Source organism: Anastrepha obliqua, chromosome 4 (genome assembly GCF_027943255.1).
Source record: "Anastrepha obliqua isolate idAnaObli1 chromosome 4, idAnaObli1_1.0, whole genome shotgun sequence".
NCBI lineage: Eukaryota > Metazoa > Arthropoda > Insecta > Diptera > Tephritidae > Anastrepha > Anastrepha obliqua.
The window spans coordinates 25,716,111-25,738,661 of record NC_072895.1 but is presented as its reverse complement, the minus strand read 5'-3'; the positions used below and the strand labels follow the sequence as shown (position 1 = coordinate 25,738,661).

General features: G+C 35.7%; 1 protein-coding gene across 1 annotated transcript; it reads left to right on the top strand.

Annotated features, from left to right (window-relative positions):
- The first annotated feature begins 5,700 nt into the window (after positions 1-5,700).
- Positions 5,701-21,566, top strand: LOC129244056 (uncharacterized). Its single transcript, XM_054881669.1, has 17 exons — positions 5,701-5,921; positions 5,988-6,336; positions 6,393-6,795; positions 8,179-8,761; positions 9,512-9,686; positions 12,969-12,981; positions 13,194-13,377; positions 13,431-13,800; positions 13,854-14,220; positions 14,290-14,875; positions 14,962-15,167; positions 19,238-19,484; positions 19,538-19,847; positions 19,921-20,007; positions 20,067-20,433; positions 20,500-21,085; positions 21,176-21,566. Exons 1-17 carry the CDS (start codon positions 5,811-5,813, stop codon positions 21,383-21,385), a joined length of 5,154 nt encoding a protein of 1,717 aa, XP_054737644.1. The 5' UTR covers positions 5,701-5,810; the 3' UTR covers positions 21,386-21,566.
- Positions 21,567-22,551: the final 985 nt, after the last annotated feature.

Below are 22,551 nucleotides of genomic sequence, written 5' to 3'. Positions count from 1 at the left end.
CAACATCTGCTTCTAGTAGTTCTGTTAAATTCACTGAGAGCTGAGCAGCGGTACCGCTACATATAAACGCAACACTCTGCATACGAGTACCCCCCAACAGTTGTCTTTATAAAAATCGGCAAATCGTCTTAAGTGCAATTCTTGTACAAAAGTGGTCACAAATTAATTTCTTGCCTTCTGATACAATGACACTTTTTTTAATCCATTGAAAATATATGAATTTATTACTCGACCAATTGCAATTATTTTGCCTTCTACAGTGAGCGAAATTTGCTTAGCCGCACATTACTTTATGAAAAGAAGATATAAAAAAGAATATTTTGAAAGAATATATAATAAAAAAGTAAGTGAAAGTAAAATGTCGTCAATATATTTTTAATATTTCTAATTTATTCATTCAAAAAAATATAAATATAGTGCAAACATTTCATGATTGCGCGCGATTAGCCGCATATTACCTAAATTAAAATTACACAGATTTGGCTAGAAATGTGTGTTTTGTAATTCTAACACTTTTTGTCATCTTCATGCTTATTTACCCAAATTCTATTTGGGAGCGATTCAACTAATTTCCGCAATAGATTTATATACATATATAATAATAATCCGTTCTTTTCCTAAGTAGCTTTGTTAATGATTCCAAGGTTACTTAATTTTTTACAACTAAGTTAATAGATATGAGCTTAACAACTAATAGTGGGAGTCAAAATGTAAATTGTTGTTGTTATGTAACAAAGAGAAATACATCGATTGGTTTAGATATTGTCATTAAAGAAAAGATTAGTTAGTGAGAGAGCAAATTAAGAAACGTGAAGAAGAGATGTGAGAATATACATAAGTAGGAAATTAGTGAGAGAGCAAATTAAGAAACGTGAAAAAGAGATGTGAGAATATAAGTAGGAGAGATAAGGACAGAATAAGTAAGGAAGTGCGTGTTGTTGATAGTGGGAGTGGATACATGAAACTGTTATTTTCTACCTCCATCTTTCATAGCGACTAAGCGAACTTCGCGCAGCGCATCATTTTGTTTCGTATTAAACAGCAACAGAATCGCCGATTGTCGTGTCTTATGGTGAACTTACGTTTCGCTCAAGAAATAATAACACGACTTAATATTTGCTTAAGTATGCATTGTAATGCCGACCCTACAAAACATATAAATACCTTAATTTTAAGTTCTTAATAGTTTCATTTAAGAAGAAGCTTTTATTTTGTTAATGTGCGAGCATCATTTGAATTGTTGTTCTCTTTTGTTGTTTACTATTTTCATTTATATATGGTATGTATTTTCATAATTGTAAATTATCTGTTTAAATTAGATTTTCTACACAACAGCAAATGTGCGCTAATACATAGATAAAATCTACTACGCCGCTTTTCGGGATTGAAGGAGTTATTGTTAGTTATTGCCTCCATAGATTTAATAGTAACTAAATACTACAATACATGCATATATATGTACATATTTACATGTGTAATTACATATTTAACAGAGTACACAGAAAAACGAACGCATTCAAGTAAAAGCTGTGGGACATCTCAAACCCATTTAGTGAAAATGCATAAATTGTTAAAATAATATATACATACATACATATATAATTACATATATATGAAGACTGCTGTGATTTAAAGTATATTTAAAAAATCTAATTATGTATGATAACAATTATAAAATTATGAAACTCTAAATTTATGTCTTTAATAAATTACGAATTCTAAAATCTAAATAATTTGCTATATAAATGGAGTGAAATGCCAATTTCATACACATATGTAAGTACCACATATAATACAAAAAATACCTCAAGTACCTCAAAAAAAAATACAATAAAATTTCAACAAAAATAAATTTGAAAAAAACTAAAATAAATTTGAAGAAACAGAAATAAATATGTTCACGAAGTTCACAGAGCACTGGCAGCATCATCTATCGGCCCTTATTTCCTTCGAAATGAAGGAGCTGCCGTTATGATGATTAGGTTAGGTTAAATGGCTGCCCTAGCTAAGGGCTCACTTGGACAAATATTAAAAATTCGTCCGTTGTGGTGCCATACATGGGAGAGGAAAGAGGAGAAGGAGGATGAAGAAGCCTTGAGATTGGAGACGATGATGACCATACATTTTACGACGACGCCGACGGGGGCTGATTTGCGTCCGTAGTTAGCCGCAACAAGCTACTGATGAACTTCGCCAAATTTATGATGATTACACCGGCTATATCCGCAGGCGTAGCGAAAAAGTGAGAGCCCAGATGTCTAAGTCTTTGCCAGACGAGAGCAGGGCAGCTGAGAAGAAGGTGTTGAGATGATACCACCTCGTCCTCCAGACAGTTTCTGCAGAACGGACTTGAGGCAATCCCAAGCCTCACGGCATGAACACCTAACGGACAATGTCCGGTAAGGATGCCCACCAAATTCGAGAGCTGGGACTTTGTTAGCCTTGAGCGTCCCCGATCTACCCGTGGCCAGAAGGATCTCGCGACCTTGCACGTTTGCGCACTAGCCCAGCGCTCGCTGAGTTGACTCGAGGCCCATCTTTCCAGGAGCAGACCACAGGTTCTCAGGGGAACCCCAATTCTCTCATTTCGCGATGAAACCGTTCCCAAAGTTCCCTGTCTAGCCAGCTCATCAGCCCAGCAGTTTCCCTCTATGTCGCTGTGCCTGGGAACCTGATGAGCCGTTATGATGAATAACGAGCGCTTTTAAGCCATGCTGACTGAAAATTTGTTTCCCAAAATTTATCAGCTAAACATCGACGACATTCAACAAATTCATTCCAACAATATTTCAGTTGTGTATTATCATTTTAAGTTCCCAAGATGTTAAAAAAGAACACCCGTTACATAATTGGCGCTTATACCAATGGAATACTTTTTTTTTAGAATATTTTCGGTCAATATTTTGTGTTTGACCTTGAATTGAACTTCAATTTGTCCCCGAAAGGACAAACTGATAATGAATTTGAACGTGGTTTTTCCAACATGAACCTGAAACTAAGCGTCAAAGTGCCGAATGGAAGGCCCCAGACGAGGCACCACCCAAAAAATCGCGTTTAAAGAAGACAAAAATCAAGTCGATGCTCATTTGCTTTTACGATTTCAAGGGTATTGTCCACAGGGAGTTCTTGCCAACGGGCCAAACCGTCAATGCAATTTTCTATCTTTCCGTTTTGAAGCGTTTGTTGCATCGCTTTCGTCGAATTCGCCCTGAATACCGCGAAGGAGCAAGCTGGCGCTTATTGCATGATAATGCACCATCTCATGAGACAGATTTTTTGACTTGAAATCGCATTTTATCCATCAATCACTCATCGTATTCACCTGATATGGCTCGCTGTGACTTCTATTTATTCGGAAAATTGCATTTGGCCATGAAAGGAAAACGTTTACGTCCGTAGAGGTCATTCAAAAGGCTTGTACCGACATTCTGAAGGACATTCCGGTTAATGACCTGAAGCACTCTTTCGAAAAGCTTTTAGATCGCGCAAAACAATGTATCGAGGAAAAAGGGGAATATTTTGAATAAATAAACCCGAAATTATCAGAACAAAGCTCCTGTCGTTTCTATTTTAGCTCAGTCTTATTTATTTTGGACTTCACCTTGTATATATCCATTTTTTTTTTTTTAATTTTTCCGGTACATGCTCTGTGTTTGACCTTGAATTGACCTTCCATTTGACCCCAGAAAAACAAACTGATAACGAATTCGGACTAAGCAACCCCAAAAACGTATGTATGTATCAATATTTCGAAATTTTTCCGGTGAATATTCAAGATATGTCCTTGAAAAAAACTAATTTTTAAGTTTTTACCGGGATGCGTAGTTGCCGAAATGTATTACCGTTGATTAGAACTACAATAAAAAAAATGCCAAACCGTCGAACTCTTGTCCACATCGTGTCAGCTGGTATGGGCGTACGGGCGTATGTTTACCAGCAGCAGAAAACAGTGAACGACGTAAACGCAGTCCCCTGTTCTGATCAAGCTGTTATGATCAAACTAATGAGAACCCCATGTAAATGAAAAATTCCTTCCTTCCGTATCGTAGTATCGTAGATTTTATTTCACGATATTTAAAAATTCCCGTAATACTCTGTCAGCTGATTGCTCTCTCACCGCACAGCATTGCGAAGCAGTACATTTCGAAATCATTTACAAAATAAACTTAGAAAAATTATAATTTGTATTAAAATAACTTAAAAACAGTGTTGAATAGTGTTAATTATAGATAAATGAAATAAAGGGTGTTTTTTTTTGAGAGATTAGGCTTTCAAGTTGGCACTACTTTTTTCGTAGATGGTCTTTTTGACAGCTGTCACTTGATTTATGCTCAGTTTGGTTTGCCATTTCATAATGAATAGACTTACACCTGAACAACGTTTGCAAATCGAACCAAAACGAGATGGCCACCGGTCCCGATTTTCACAAAAAAATTTTGTTCAGCGATGAAGCTCACTTTTGCTTGAATGGGTATGTCAATAAGCAAATTTGTCGCAATCCACAAGCCATTGCTGAGACGCCGTTACATCCTCAAAAAGTCACTGTTTGGTGTGCTCTATGGGCAGAGGGAATCATTGGTCCATATTTCTTTAAAAATGAAGCCGGCCATAATGTTACAGTCAATGGAGAGCGCTATAGAGCCATGATTAATGACTTTTTCGTGCCTGAATTGGACGATGTTGATGTGGACGACCTTTGGTTCCAACAAGACGGCGCTACATGCCATACAGCCAACGCAACAATCGATTTATTGAAGGGAATTTTTGGTGAGCACATTATCTCGCGCCGTGGACCTGTGGCGTGATCTCCAAGATCGTGCGATATAACACCGCTGGACTATTTCTTGTGGGGCTATGTGAAGTCGCTTGTCTACGCAGATAAGCCCGAGACGATTGACGTTTTGGAAGAGAATATTCGGTGCGTTATTGCTGACATACGGCCCCAATTGCTGTAAAAAGTGGTCGAAAATTGGGCCTCTCGGCTGGAATTTATTCGAGCCAGCCGCGGCGGCCACTTGCCCGAAATCATTTTTAAAACATAATGGCGAACCCTTATCTTTATAATAAAGCTAAATTCTTGGCCATAACATTAAATTATATACGTTTTATTTCATCTTGAAAACCTAACCTCTAAAAAAAACACCCGATATTTACATTTGCTGGTTTTTGATATGTGAAAAAGTGTGTAAGCAAAAATATCAATGGCAACATTGTGTAGATACAACCAAACACATACACACACAAATTGATGTACGAGTATTGTGTAAATATGTAATTAAAAGAACGCAGTTGTTCTCAGGGGATGAGTTTTTGTGCTCGTTAGGGGCTGCGATAACGGACAGCGTCCGTTTTCACTGTTTTCAGCATTAGTGCCGCTCCGGTAATGAGCATTTATTGAGGGATTTTGGAGAATTGAGTGGATAAATAATTTGCACTAATGTTATCAAATATTATTCATACACATTGGTTTTAGTATTATTAATTTCTAGTTTTACCATTACAATCATTTGAATTTTGAGCACCATTTTTTAGTTGAATTTAATAAAATGAATAATAGTAAATTTCGGATAAAAAGCGGTACAGCGGTATACACACACATAACTAATGGTACCTCAGGTTGAGCTTGCCAGACAGAAAAACTAGAGTAGTTCACCGCTCAGAGTAGAAAAGTGAGAAATGAGAGTAAAAGCATTATTCTTACTGCAAAAGTGCGGGAACAGAGCTAAAATTTTGTTATGTTTCTGCATTAACCCAAAGCGGTATCCGTCTTAAAAACTTAAAATTTCATTGAAAAGCTATCTTTTACAAAAATGTTATGTCGACTGTGTCTAAAAGAATCCAATTGCTGTTTGGAAATATTTGATGTCAATGGGAAACAACTGGGGATTGCGGATATACTGGAGCGGCATTTCTGGTTTCAGGTGTTTACACTCGGAGAAAACAGATATTTTATTAATTTTTAATAATAATTTCATTATATTCCTTAGCCCAATCCTAATGACTCCATTTCGACGGTCATATGCCGCATATGCTGGCTGAAAGTAAGTGACTTTCATCATTTCTACTTGACAGTGGAACAGGCGCATTCCCTACTAAATAATACCGATGTGAAACACGAAACTGTCACCATTGGCTTGGATCAAGAGTTTGTTGAAAATACTGTGCAAATTAAAGAAGAGTTTTTAGAACAGCTACGTCAAACAGAAAACCCCGACGAAGCCATTAATCCGCTATATGAGTCGGAATTTGAGGATGCCGAAAGGGAGGAGGTGGAGGAAAACGGAATAAACCAGAAAGTCATCAAAGAAGAGTCAAGTGGCGCATTAGAGGAGGCAGGTCAGTTATTAGAGAAATAGTTTTGATATAACATACAAATAACAAAACTTCTTCAGAAGGGTTTGCTCAACGTGTAAGAACAATGGGACAAAAACGAAAAATTGTTCGAAGAAAACCAACTGCAACCAGAAAAGTACCTAAAAAGGAAGTGGAAGAGGAGGACGAAGATAGTGAAGGTGAAAATGATGATGCTGATGCTGATGCTGATGATGAGCAGAAGCCAAAACGACAAAAGGTTATTAAATCAACGCCACAAGATGACGCAATGATCAAAAAGCATATTGCCATGGGTTGTGAATTATGTGCCTATGTGGCTGAAGACTTCGCTGCAATGAGCAAACACTTTCGGTTGCAGCATCCAAACATAAAACCTTACATTCGTTGTTGTAATAAGAAATTAAACAAACGATTTAAAATAGTGCAACACGCGTATAAGCACGAGGATCCAGATTTTTTTAAGTACGAAATTTACTGTTTAACTTTTAACACTTTAATTCGGTTTAATGAAGTCGTACTCGGAAATGCCCACAAAGGAAACACTGCTAATTCAATTTTTACAAAGCCTCAATATTTGGTTTTCGCATATCGATTTTGTGAGCTCTGGGCGGTCTTAAGGGGGTAGTATGGTTAATTCGGTGTAAAACAAGCATATTTTTCGAAATTTTTTTTGTCGACACAGTTGATTTATTCAAAATTTTAAAATTACTTCATTATAAAGTCATATTTAAAGAATATTGTGTGAAATTTTCATTGATTTTTATGAAGAAATGAGTTGGTGGCAGCGAATCTTCGCGGACGTCTCATAAAAAAGTTTTATTGCGGTGTCCCTCAGAGGATCAACTAAAATCAAAAAACCAAATTGATTTCATCAGCTAATAAAGTTTCGCAGGTAACAACGTCGAATTTTTTTTTTTTTTTTTTTTTTTTTTTTTTTAATTTTTTAAAGCGCTTTGAAGTCAAAACACCGATTTTTCATAAAAAAAACTTGAAAACTTTGTTGTTTTAAAATATGACAAAATTAAAAAAAAAAAAAAACTCGACGTCATTACCTCGTGAATAAAGTAAAGAAACAAAAAAATCAAATTTGAAAAGAATCGGTGCAGTAGATATGAATCTACAGTGGACACCGACCGTAAAAAAGGCAAGTGTGAGAAAAACGCGTTTAAAGATTTTCGGCAGCGTGAAATACGGTTGGAGAGGTAGATACTTAATCCTTTGTGTCTTTCTCAATTTTACTCTAATGCACTTCAAACTTTCACACAATAATCTTAAGATGTTATAGAATAATTAAAAAAAAAAAAAAAAAAAAAAAATGAAAAAAAAAAATACCATACTACCCCCTTAACAATAAAGCAAGAAACTAAATTATTGCAATTAATATCGACAAATTAGTAATAGCAATAGTAGCTGAAATGGTTGAAGTGCTAGTCTGGCACTCCTCAAGTTGCACTAAAGCGCCGTTTTGATAGCATTATGAGACCTCCAACAGGCAGATATCTACAGCCAGTCAGAGCTGTTGATGTAATGGAGAAGATTGATGGGATTTAGGTTGGCGCACTGCCCCAAGCTGTCGAAGAAAGAAAATAATAGCAATACTTTAGTTTGCTTTTTTTCATTGTTATGAGCCTTGAGCTCACTCACAAAATAAAAAAAGGAATACATTAAAAGTTTTAAAAAACGTCCCCCTTTGTGGTTATTTTATGTATGAACTTACCGCAAATGAATATGAAGTTTTAGCTATATAACATAGGTTGGCTTATAAATCATTGTGCTCATTTTCCGAGTTTAACTAACGTGTCCAAATAGCACTTTGAACTACTTAATAATCTCTCCCGTTTTTAGGTGCCATGAATGTCAAAAGGTATTTTCCGATCGGTATACTCTAAAATCCCATATGATTGGCTCACATGCACCTGAAGAAGAACTCAATTTCGCCTGCGACCAATGTCCTAAAAAGTTTTCCCGCAAACATTTGTTGGAGTTGCATAGACCCTCGCATGTGCCTATGAGTGAGCGCACTTTCATCTGTGATCAATGTCCAAATAGTCGTTTCGCTAGCAATCACTTATTGAAAATTCACATTAGCATGCGTCATCGTCGCGCAACGAACGTGTGTCATGTGTGTGCCAAAGAGATACGTGACAAAGCATCATTCGAGAAGCATGTCCGTTTGCATTTCGAAGATAGTGGGCCGCGCGTTAAATGCCCCCGACCCGATTGTGATCGTTGGCTTAAGGATGAAGAAAATCTGCGGCAACATATGCGACGTCACAACGACGAAGGATTGGTGTTTACTTGCGACGAATGCGGACGCGTTTGTAAGAACCGTCGTGCGCTGCGTAGCCACATACACTACGTACACTCCAACGAAGTGTTCACCTGTGAGGAATGCAATAAAACATTCAAGAAAGCTATTACTTTACGGGTAAGCAAAAAATTAATTTTCAATAGAGAACGAATACGGCGCCGGGAAAAATTCGCTTTAAATATGTATGTACTGAGTATTCTAGCGATCAAATAAGAAACTTTGCCGAAGCAACCATACCTCTAAAACGAATTCTGATGTCCCCCAATTTGGGTCGAACGAAAAATCCCACTTTGACCCATTTAGAGTGCTCCAATCGAGTCCAAATGTATGACCGACCCCCACTAACTTTGGACGGCCGATTCGCCCATGCCAGTGGCACACCCCCTGGAACTCCCCTGGGGGGGGTTCCCCATACAATCATTTCAAAATATCACCATTTTTGGTCTTTACATGAGAAAAGAAACTAAAAAGTTCGACCCAAATTGCGGGACATCAGAATTCGTTTTAGAGGTATGGCTCCTTCGGCAAAGTTTCTTATTTTGATCCCTAGAATATGATTTTCACAGAGCAATGGGCGACTTTTTTGCCTCCCCACAAATCGACCCGGCCTAATGTACTCGTATACATACAGCTGCATATTTGTTTTTCAACTACCGATTCCCGCGCAACATTTATATGAATGATATCGCCTCTATTAGTTTTATCGTGATAACAAGAAAAAATCTTAGTTTTTTATATAAACGAAAGTTCAGGATAATCAAATTAAATAGGCTGTTGAATAAATTTTTCATAGGCCAAAATTGCAATGGCACTTAACTTGTATGTATGTACACAATATTATCAATATAAAAGAATAATCTCTTACAGGAGCATATGGCACAGCATACAGGTGAAAGTCTCTATAAATGCCCATTTTGTACGCGAACTTTCAATTCAAATGCGAACATGCACTCGCACAAGAAGAAGATGCATCCCGTTGAATGGGATGTTTGGCGCAAAACGAAGCAGGGAAGCTCACAACAATTGATAAGCAAGCAGCAGAGCAATATATAAATTATATTTATTTACTGGGGGGTTAGGAGTAAATTTAATACGAATACTGCTACTACTGTAAAATTGTATCATTCTTTATTAAAATATTGTAGTTTTATGATACGTACATACAAAAAGAAATAATTTGTACGTAAGAAAAAAAAAACACTACTATTTATCATGTCTTGTAAAATTATTAAATAGTGCCCAACGTTTGAAGGAAATCTTCGAAAACCAAAGTCTTTCTCATCATTTGTAATTGCTTATAGTCTACTGACAAAGTATCCATTTCCCTATTGACGTCCAGTACTTAAGGGGTTACATACAGTTAGAAGGCCGCAAAAAGCGAATTTTCCAGAATTAAAAATAAAAAAATTAAGAATTAAATTTATTGATCTAAAAATTTGTACACATATTATGTTATCACATAAATGTTTTTGAAGACTTAGTATTAGAAAAAATATTTATTTGGAAAGAAGCTACAGCTGATCTCCGTGAGCTTCTCTCAGAAAAGACGTTTTGCGGTGACCACTATATCTCTGAACTGGATCCGCTGAAATTCAAAAACCAAACAGATTTCGGTAAAGTAATGTTAAATCTAGTAATTAAACGAAGGAATAAGCAAAATAATTTTTTTTGACAAAATGGCGGTTTCTCAAAAAACAAAATCAATTTTTGACCAAAATTTCGGCCTTAAGGGGAGAAGCTGGTCTAGAGCGCAAAAAATGGGCATATTTTATGAATTTATTTTGACTCAACAAAGGAATCAATCGAAAATCTGTGAAATAGGTTTAATAATATAGCTTTCATGGTACAAATACAAAATTTTTCGTCTGAATTAATTTCAAAATGGCCGCTGTCCAGCAGTTCTCCTAAGGCGCCTTTTTTTCTAGTGGGTCCATTGCCGAAGACGTAAACTCCTTAATTTTTGTCCTGGATCAAAAAATAAATTTTTTTTAGTTTCTATATAACAACAGAAAGAGACGTACGTAGGATTTTTTCGATATTTTGTTTTTTCGCGAAATGGTGCACGTTTGAACAAAAAGTTACAATTTTCACTATAAAGAACGACATAAAATTGTTGATTAAAAAAAAAAACTATGTAATATAAATAAAAAATCCTACGTACGTCTCCGGAGAAAGGTATTTCGAATGTATTGTCAAAATTTCGTAAGAATCGGTAAAGATTTGTTCGAGTTATGTCTTCGGCCAGTTTCAAAAAAGTGATTTCGAGAAAAACGCGTTTAAAGTTGTAAATAGAGTTCGGGGCATACCTGCGAGGCACTGCCGTCGAATGAAAAATTTGGGCATTTAGACATTTTTGCTGGCATCCCTCATTTGGTATATTATTTCTAAGACCCTAAAGCACCTTTTAAGACAAAAACAAATTTTTCGATTTTTTCAAAATTCTAGACCAGCTTCCCCCCTTAAATTGCTTAAGAGGTTAGGTGGGTTTGAAAATTTCAAAAAACCGATTTTTGTTTTTTTGTCTCATTAAATAGTACAGTATGTTTAAAATACTCTCCTAAAATTTTAAGTCGATCCGAGTAAAATTCTAAGAGATAGACCCTTCAGAAGTTCCGCCCATTAGGCCACGTCAGTTGAGCGCTTCGCAGGTATACGTGTTTATCTCAAAACTCCATTTTTTAAGTTGGTGGACACGATATCTCGAAAAGTTATGAAGCGATTTACTTCAAATTTTGTACAAATCTTTGAAATAACATTATCTAGTTATTGAACGAAGGATTTTGTTTTTTATTAATTACAACTATTTTTTTTTTGAGCCAATGTATGTCGAAAATTTCACTAAAAAATGTGTTTTTTGGTTCAAAGCATGTAAAAAATTCAAATTTGGATTGTTTTTTTTCCTTCGTACAACAACGAGATTTATCCATGTACCAACGAAATCCTTTTGGTTTTTTGATTTTAGATGAACCAATAATGAGTTATGCTGTCCACGGCAAGAGCATTTTTTTTTTGAGACGTCAAGGAAGATGAGGTACCAACGGCTGAGTTTACGAAATTTTTAAATAAAAATTTCACAAGATACAGTTTATATATGTATCTTAGATATAGTTAATTGTTTAAATAAAATATATGATTTTCTATACTAAAAAAAAATAGTCAAAATCTCCTTTTTTTCAACCTCTGAAACCCACCTAACCCCTTAAAAAAAATACTTATCGGTGAGAAAAAATCTTCAATTGAATACTAAAAAAATAATTTTAGCTCGGGTTAAAATTTGAGACTAATCGGTTAAGCCGTTTTCGAGTAATATTGGTCACCGACTTTGAAAACACCATTTTGAGAAAAACGCGTTTAAAGTTGGCCTTGTACTTTCAAGCACTCTGAAATGCCTTTTCCAATTTGCATGTAACTTCGAAAATATTCACCGGGCCGATATTAAATTTTGTCTGTGTATTCTTAAATATATGTACATTAAGAAAATAAAATAAAAAAATCAATTTTTTGAAAATTTTAATTGTATATAACCCCTTAATAGGCCTCCTCTATTCGGCGCTTCCCCGCTCGGCTAACTTAACGACAAATTCGCACATAAAGGCAACAACAAAATTATCGAGCAAAATGCACCGCTAGTCGTCATATAATATATACATAGATATGAAAGATAAGGCGTAACGAAATATCTCTTTGAAATGCTGAAAAGAGATTGTATGGATGAGCTTATTTGATGTTCAGGTGCTCAAATTATTATTTTTCAATAATGCAAAATCACACACTAGTGGATTTCTCTAACATATTTTAACGATATTCGCTTTGTTATCTTTCTTTGATCACAATTTTCACGATTTTGCTATTCGATAAGCCATTTCATAACGAAAATCGATAAGACAAAATCAACTATTTTAGTCAGCAAATCGATTATCGCAAGCTAAACGGCAACAATTTTCGTGTGGTTGAATAAACGAGAAAGTAAGAATTAGTAGTTTAAGTAAAACGATGTAATCACATTGACAAAAAGTTATTAAAAAACGCGAATATGTCTTTCGAGAACTTTGCTTATGACTTATCGCGTGAAGAGGAAAAGTAGAGAACCCTCAAACAATGGATCAACGTTTGCTCCGGAATGTAGATAATACTTTTTATATGGCTGCAGGAGAGTTCCAAAAACTATGACTAACTCCAGACTTGGCTGAAAACATAATTTCTCATCTTAGCAGTCAACTTAGAGATTTCATAATAACAGCAATTTCGACTGAAAAACATGTAAATCTTGTCCTCTTCAAGATTATTCGATTCTAAATAGTACGTTTTTATTCCTAGGTTGTAGCTATTTTGCGACTGTAACCCATAGCCGAGCAATTGGGAATGTCCATCGCCCAGTTATCCATTAGCCGTAGCATAGACAAATGAAACAAGAAATTACAATTGTCGAATCGTTTAAAGTTAGTGAATTGCATTACTGACTTTGTTAATATGTACCTTATTTCAAATGGCAATAATCGAGTAAATACTAATCAATACAATTATTCGCTCATCTCTAATTGTGTTTAAGTTTCTTTGAACTGTGCCGTATTGTTGGTGTTAAAAGCTTGTATACCTTTTGCAAAACACAAAACTTTTTTAATATGTTATGTAGGCTTTGCATAAAATACAGCGATGGTTTTCTAAATATGTTTGACAGGAATGGTGTGGGGCTAGGAATTGCCGATATACTCGGCCGTCACTTCTGGTTCAAGGTTTTTTTTATGGGTATACGTCTTTATTATTGATACAAGTTGATTTGTTGTAGCCGCATCCAGATGATCATATGTCGGCGGTAATTTGTTCCACCTGCTGGTTGAAAGTGAACGACTTCCATCAATTCTATGTAACAGTGGAGCAGACACATTCTACCCTCAGTAATGATGTCGTGAAGAAAGAGTCTTTCACCGAATTAATGGACAATGAATTTATTGACCCCGATTTGAGTATTAAAGAAGAGTTTGCCGAAGTACCTTGCTTATTAAGTACGGAAACAACGGGCATTGAAAGTGAACAGCTAAATCCATTTTGTGAGTTGGATTCTAATAAAATAGTGGACAACGAATTTCATGCACAAAGTGAAGATGAAGACTCGAATGGTGAATACACAAAAACGGAAGACAACGCCGGAAGTAAAAGTATATTTTCAATTTAATATAAACGTTATATATCATGGTTATTTTTCCTGTAGACCTACCTTTGTCAAGTTGTACATTGGAAAAGAAAGGAAAATGTGTAACTCGAAAATTGCCAGCACCTAGAAGAATTGGTCGTAATAAGCCAAAAGAAGGTGCAAAAGATGTTAATCATGCTGAGGAAATGAGAGAGAGATATAGCGTAAAGACATCTCGGGAGGATGATGAAATGGTAAAAAAATATATACAAATGAGTTGTGAACTTTGTACTTTTATCAGCGAGGACTATACCTCAATAAGAAAGCATTTTCAAATACAACATCCGAAGATTAAATCATATGTGCGCTGTTGTAATAAAAAACTATTCCATCGACTTGAAATTGTTCAACATGCCTACAAACATCATGACCCCGAATTCTTTAAGTAGGTTAAATATACAAATTCAAATTTATAAATACTTTCTCACATACATTATTATTATGTATTTAATAGGTGCAAAGTTTGCCAGAAACTTTTTTCCGAACAAGCAACACTATCACGCCACATGATTGCCGCACATGCACCGGAAGAAGAATTGAAATTCCACTGCGACCAATGTCCTAAAAGATTCTCACGACAAAAAAAGCTTGAACTCCATAGGAATTCGCATGTACCGAAGAATGAGCGAACATTCATATGTGACCAATGTCCCGACAGTCGCTTCGCTAGCAATGATTTATTGAAAATTCACATTTGCATGCGCCATCGACGTGCAACAAACGTTTGTCATGTGTGTGCTAAAGAGATACGTGACAAAGCTTCATTCGAGAAGCATGTGCGCTTACATTTCGAAGATAGCGGTCCAAAGGTTAAATGTACAATGGAAGGTTGTGACCGTTGGCTTAAGGACGAGGATAACCTTCGACGACATATACGAAGATTACATACCAAAGAGGAGAAAGCAGTACAGTGTGATATATGCGGACGGGAATGTAAGAATAAGTGTGCATTAAGTAAGCACAAACGCAGAGTTCACTCCAACATCGTATTCACCTGCGAAGAATGTAAAAAAACCTTTAAACGAGCGATTTACTTACGGGTAAAAACATATTAAAAAACAATAAGAAATTTCCCAAATCCATATATATAACATGCAAATATACATATTTTTTTTATATTCACTAGGAACACATGACGCAGCATACTGGTGAAATTCTCTACAAATGTCCATTTTGTACACGCACATTCAATTCCAATGCAAATATGCACTCGCACAAAAAGAAAATGCACCCCATCGAATGGGACAATTGGCGAAAAACAAATAATGTGAGTTCGCAGCATTTTATGGAGCAGCAAAAAAGTTTACAAAGCTTGAATGTTCCACCTATCCAGTGATAAGCAATATGTTATGTTCAGTTAAAATGTACAGGATAACACTGGTGAAAAATTTGTCATTTATTTAAATACGGGTACTAAGACTTCGCCAAATTAACTGAACTTAGAATCCCAAAAGCGTACAATTATATGGATTAGAAATCATCAAGTTATTAATAAAAATTATATTATGTTGAAACAACTTAATTAATGATTATCGCGTGTTAAAGTTAAGCTTCATCCTCTTTGTTCGTCATATCTTTTAATATAATGGATTGACTAACTAGCATGATTCGTACAGTGGCATGCCAACAGGTATTGTGTGGGTAGAAACGAGTTATGCATGGAGCATTTTCGGCTCATCGTGAAATGCTGTTCTACTTATGTATATAGAATGAAACCTGAGGTTGCAGTACAATAGCTGATTACACAGTCCTGCGAGGGTGAGTTTCTAGAATGGCTGTACTTGTTTCTTGTAGTTTTTTATGCGCTGAAAACGAATCCGACCTTCAAAATGCTCCATCACGTCAGGATTTTTGGTAAATGAAGCCTAAAAGGTCAAAAAATGGCCATTTTAGCCATTTTTGATAATTGTTTTTTGGGATAGAAATTTTTTTTTTCAATTTTCGACGAAAAGGTTGCATAGTACAACTCTCTAGCTTTAAAACCTATTTTTTAAAATTATTGTACGATTTTAAAAAAAAAAGTTATGACATTTTGAAATTAACAGTTTCAGTTACGTATACGTTGGGTATAATGTCTATTGGCGGTACATATGTACTTTAGTACTGTTATAATAGGTTCACATTGGTACTTTTTCGAGCGTTACTGCCAATCTGTAATAAAAAATCGAGATTACCCATACAAAATTCCGAAATCCGAGATTATAAAATAATTTGCGATTATAAATATAGTTTTTTCTGTACAATCCTCCGTTCTGTGTATTATCGATAATTATTCTTATTGCAGAAAAAGCGTGTATCTATAGACGCTTTGATCTATTATTTCTTATTATAAAATGTAATATCGAATTTCGCATGCGTATTGTCGCCATAATTTTAGGCAAACCTCAGTATATGTCGTTTACTGATTTCCTCCAACTGTGTATTAATAGCAGCAAATTGCGTAATTAAATTAACTATTGCTTCTATTTGTCTTTTCATCATATCGTTAATAATAATTAAACAAACCAAAAACTCCAAAATAATCCACTAAAGCAATTTCTATGAAGAAAAACCTTTCAAAAGAGTATTGACGGTTGATTGTAAATTTTGCAGGTAATCGCCATATGGGAACGGGTAGATTAATTTTTTGGATTTATTGATAATTACTGCATATGCGAACGGTCTTTACGATCTGTTGCGCCTTTAAATTGAAAATAATCGAGTACAATAATCAATAGAATATTCGCTCATCTCTAATTGTGTTTAAGTTTCTTTGAACTGTGCCGTATTGTTGATGTTAAAAGCTTGTATACTAGAGCTGGGAATCCATCGATGGTTGCTCCACTCGATATTTTTTCTATCGATGGAAAAAACCATCGATACTATCGATGGTTCCATCGAAAATTTAAACGAGTTATTCAACATATATATTTTGGTGTCGTTTTTCAATATTACAAAGTTTCAAATATTCAAAAAGGGTCAACCAAAAGTATCAGAACTCATGACCTTGTCTATAATCATCGATACGAATTATCTAGCGTATAATTTAACTACTATAAGTTAGCCCTTTATAAATTAATTCCATCGAAAATATATTAAAATGATTTTAGCTTGTAATTTGTGAATGTTCTTTAATATAAAAACAAAATTTATAGTTTCAAGTTAAACTTGAAGATAAAAAAAAGGGTGACTTCTCGTCCTAAGTCCAAAAAACGAAAACAAAAATCTCTCTGAGCAAAAACAAAACAAAAGGTGATTTCCAAACTTAATGCTAATGAGAGGTTCTTATTTAAAAAAAAAAAAAAACAATTCGTTCCAATATCACAGTTATTTTAAAGTAGCCATTGATTTTTGTTAATAAAAACCAATGTGTTCACTTGTTTAGGTTTTAAACATGCTCTCCGTTCCGTCACAATAGCTCCTGTTTTACTAAATGTGCGCTCTGATTCAGCTGAACTTGCTGGTATACACAAGAATTTTATTGCGCATTGTCCAAGTGCAAATAAATGTTCCTTGTTAATCTGTATTGTAGAAAGTACAATTATGAAAGTTGTTAAAAAAAACTACACTTAACTTACCTGCCAATATTGGAGCGGATCGCTGTCATGAAGAGCATTGCGCTGCTCCATATATTGGCGTATGGTAATAATTGAGTCCGCCCGTGAACTTTTGTTTTTTTCTTTTATTTTTCCTGCCATGCATTTAAATAAAAATGGAGTCTCCTCATTCCTTGGCAGTTCCTCTGTGGAATTTTTAGATCTCACGTCCTGTATTATATTATGAACCTCTCCCTCCAACATCAACATGGCCTGCTGGGCATTTGACGGATTTTGGAAACCCTCCTTTTTGAAGCGTGGGTCAAGAAGAGTTCCAAGGCGTGGTGCTGATCTATTCTCATATGAGAAGAGCCTTTTTTTTACGTTGCTCTGTAAAAACTCGCAAGTTTCTCTCCCTACAGGTGTTAACATCTGCTCATGGAGCTCTTCCAAACTTTGCGATAAGGCGAAAATTGTAGGAGCAATTATTGAAATTGTAACGCCCTTTGCAGCAGACGCATGTTTTGTGGCTTTTTCGAACGGTTCCAAAAGCGAGCACAAGTCCTTCAAAATCCGAAATTGATCCTCTGACAGTGGAATCGGAGCATTATGGCATCTTAAAAGGGTGCCAGTTAGGGGCTCTCTTGTCCGCAACACTCTCTGAATCATTTGTAATGCGCTGTTCCAGCGAGTAGGGACCTCTTGCAATAGAGAGCAAGGATTTTCGGTGCCTTGGGCATCTTTGAACTTTGCATAAGCAATAGCGCTACTCTTAAAATAGGACACTATTCTTTTTGTGATTTTTAAAACGTTTTGCACATTTTCCAGATTTAAAGCATCTTGCACAACAAGATTAAGAGTGTGCGCAAAACACGGTAAGTGGTTCTTTTTCAATAATTCGCACGCTTTAATCATAGATGCTGCGTTGTCGGTCACAATGGTGTGCAGTTTGTCGAACACTTTCCACTCATCGCATATTTCACGCAATGTGTTGGCAATATTTAGACTTGAATGGTTTGTCTCATCCATTAGTGGCTTTGTAGATAGCACTGCCGTCTTAAGCTCGAAATTTAAAATAAAGTGACACGTTACAGTTAGATAACTAACATTTGCACGAGATGTCCATGCATCTGTTGTGATAGCGCACGAGTCAACGGAGTCAAGAATGCCCTTCAACTTCTCCGTCATACTCTCGTTCATATTTTTAATATGCGTGTCCCGCAGAGTTTTTCGACAGGGCATGACGTATCTAGGGTCCACCACCCCCATCAAGTTTCTAAGTCCAATATCTTCGACAACGCTAAATGGTTGCAAATCCGTTGCGACCATTCCAGCAATGGCTTTGTCAATTGCTTCCTTTTTGGAAGATGTTGGACCGTAAACGTCTGTCCGTGTAAAATATCGCTCTAACTGAGAAGACGTAGTTTCGTTATTAACTTGCTGGGCAAGAGGGTGGGCCCGTTTTAAGTGCTCTAACAAGTTGGACGTGTTTCCGCTTGTCTTATATTCTTTGCCACAATAATGACATTTTGCAAGTTGTTTGGTTTGCAATTTGTCAAAATGTGTCCACACTGCGGAAATACACTTTTTGCGCTTAGGCTCCGGTTCAGATTTTGAACAAGATGGTTCATTTGATGATGTTGGAGAGGTATCTTGATCTTTTTCTAAAAAAAAAAAAATTCTTAAAAATTGTCCTGTAATTGTTTCTTTTTAAAATGCTTACGGGATGAGGTCAAAAACTTGTCCATTTTACCAGAGGAAATGCCAGGGTACTCTAATAGAATAAAAGTATGTAGACCTCTATGTAAAGAAAGGCAGAAAAAATTAATAATAACAAAATCTTACTATATATTGCAATTTACTTACACACGTGTTGGAACCAAAAAGAAATTCGATATATCGACATCGAAAAATTTCCATCGATTTATCGCACTCCATCGGTTCCATCGATAATATCGATGGTGCCATCGATGGTTTTCCCAGCTCTATTGTATACTTTTGCAAAACACAAAACTTTTTTAATATGTTATGTAGGCTTTGCATAAAATACAGCGATGGATTTCTAAATATGTTCGACAGGAATGGTGTGGGGCTAGGAATTGCCGATATACTCGGCCGTCACTTCTGGTTCAAGGTATTTTTTATGGGTATATGGCCTTATTATTGATACAAGTTGATTTGTTGTAGCCGCATCCAGATGATCATATGTCGGCGGTAATTTGTTCCACCTGCTGGTTGAAAGTGAACGACTTCCATCAATTCTATGTAACAGTGGAGCAGACACATTCTACCCTCAGTAATGATGTCGTGAAGAAAGAGTCTTTCACCGAATTAATGGACAATGAATTTATTGACCCCGATTTGAGTATTAAAGAAGAGTTTGCCGAAGTACCTTGCTTATTAAGTACGGAAACAACGGGCATTGAAAGTGAACAGCTAAATCCATTTTGTGAGTTGGATTCTAATAAAATAGTGGACAACGAATTTCATGTGGCAGGTAAAACTTTGTTTATTAGGTATGGAAACAAAAGACATTGAAAAACATCAATTGAATCCATTTTGTGAACTAGATTCTAATAAAATAGTGGGCAACAAAATCTATGAAGATAGCTCAGAATCGAATGGTGAAGACACAAAGACGGAAGACAACGCCAGAGGTTAACCTTTATTATCAATTCAATATAAACTTCAAAATGCATAATCACTTTCCCCTTAGACCTACCTTTGTCAAGTTGTACATTGGAAAAGAAAGGAAAATGTGTAACTCGAAAATTGGCAGCACCTAGAAGAATTGGTCGTAAAAAGCCAAAAGAAGGTGCAAAAGATGTTAATCATGCTGAAGAAATGAGAGAGAGATATAGCGTAAAGACATCTCGGGAGGATGATGAAATGGTGAAAAAATATATACAAATGAGTTGTGAACTTTGTACTTTTATCAGCGAGGATTATACCTCAATAAGAAAGCATTTTCAAATACAGCATCCCAAGATTAAATCATATGTGCGCTGTTGTAATAAAAAACTATTCCATCGACCTGAAATTGTTCAACATGCCTACAAACATCATGACCCCGAATTCTTTAAGTAGGTTAAATCTACAAATTCAATATAAATACTTTATCACATACATTATTATTATGTATTTAATAGGTGCAAAGTTTGCCAGAAACTTTTTTCCGAACAAGCATCACTATCACGCCACATGATTGCCGCACATGCACCGGAAGAAGAATTGAAATTCCACTGCGACCAATGCCCCAAAAGATTCTCACGACAAAAAAAGCTTGAACTCCATAGGAATTCGCATGTACCGAAGAATGAGCGAACATTCATATGTGACCAATGTCCCGACAGTCGCTACGCTAGCAATGATTTATTGAAAATTCACATTTGCATGTGCCATCGTCGTGCAACAAACGTTTGTCATGTATGTGCTAAAGAGATACGTGACAAAGCTTCATTCGAGAAGCATGTGCGCTTACATTTCGAAGATAGCGGTCCAAAGGTTAAATGTACAATAGAAGGTTGTGACCGTTGGCTTAAGGACGAGGATAACCTTCGACGACATATCCGAAGATCACATACCAAAGAGGAGAAAGCAGTACAGTGTGATATATGCGGACGGGAATGTAAGAATAAGTGTGCATTAAGTAGACACAAACGGCGAGTTCATTCCAACATCGTATTCACTTGCGAAGAATGTAAAAAAACCTTTAAACGAGCGATTTACTTACGGGTAAAAACATATTAAAAAACAATAAGAAATTTCCCAAATCCATATATATAATTAACATGCAAATATACATATTTTTTTTATATTCACTAGGAACACATGACTCAGCATACTGGTGAAATTCTCTACAAATGTCCATTTTGTACACGCACATTCAATTCCAATGCAAATATGCACTCACACAAAAAGAAAATGCACCCCATAGAATGGGACAATTGGCGAAAAACAAATAATGTGAGTTCGCAGCATTTTATGGAGCAGCAAAAAAGTTTACAAAGCTTGAATGTTCCACCTATCCAGTGATAAGCAATATGTTATGTTCAGTTAAAATGTACAGGATAACACTGGTGAAAAATTTGTCATTTATTTAAATACGGGTACTAAGACTTCGCCAAATTAACTGAACTTAGAATCCCAAAAGCGTACAATTATATGGATTAAAAATCATCAAGTTATTAATAAAAATTATATTATGTTGAAACAACTTAATTAATGATTACCGCGCGTGAAAGTTAAGCTTCATCCTCTTTGTTCGTCATATCTTTTAATATATTGGATTGACTAACTAGCATGATTCGTACAGTGGCATGCCAACAGGTATTGTGTGGGTAGAAACGAGTTATGCATGAAGCATTTTCGGCTCATCGTGAAATGCTGTTCTACTTATGTATATAGAATGAAGCCTGAGGTTGCAGTCCAATAGCTGATTATCTATGGCAGTGCGGAATGAGTACTTTTGCTTATAAGGTGACTGCACAGGTTAGTTAGAAATTTCAATATTTAACTTATTTCACATTTCAAAAATTCAGTAAGTGCCTTCCATTTTTTGAACTTGACCACAATAATTAGCTTTAGCCAAAGTAATATAAAACTGCGAAAAAAGCGCAAGATTCTTTTAGACATATCGTTAGGCAATGAAGACATAAACAAACATGAGGGGATCTGCATACAAATGTATATATCTTCTTCTTTCAAGAGAATTTAAATCTTATTAAATCTATTTCTCTTGCTGTATTAATGGTTTATCATTGCGATGTTTTCCCAGAAGGAAATCAAACTATCGAACATGACATCGTGAAATAGCATCGGATTTTATTTGTTTGATTTTGATATTGTAGTAAAATTGGAAGGGTCACCAAGACCACTGATCAAGAACATCATTCTCCCTATTTTGGAAATATATATGTGTACAAATGTAACGCATATATATGGTCCTGGTACACACTTTTATATATAATTGGCGCTTACACTCTTTTTGAGTATTTGGCCGAGCTACTCCTCCTATTTGTGGAGTGCGTCTTGATGTTTAATAAATTGAGGGGCCTACAGTTTTAAGCCAACTCTGAACGGCAAATAATTTTTCATGAGGAGATTTCTCATGGCAGAAATATACTCGGAGGATTGCCATTGTCTGTCGAAGGGCGACCGCTATTACAAAAAACTTCTTCTATCAATTGGTGTTTCATGCA

What these genes read in the sequence shown, in the direction of transcription:
- LOC129244056 (XM_054881669.1), top strand. Translation starts at nt 5,811, where the DNA reads ATGTTATGTCGACTGTGTCTAAAAGAATCCAATTGCTGTTTGGAAATA. An exon ending in AACGAGCGATTTACTTACGG is followed by an intron (nt 14,876 to 14,961) that starts GTAAAAACATAT and finishes TATATTCACTAG; the next exon opens with GAACACATGACGCAGCATAC. An exon ending in GCCGTCACTTCTGGTTCAAG is followed by an intron (nt 19,485 to 19,537) that starts GTATTTTTTATG and finishes GATTTGTTGTAG; the next exon opens with CCGCATCCAGATGATCATAT.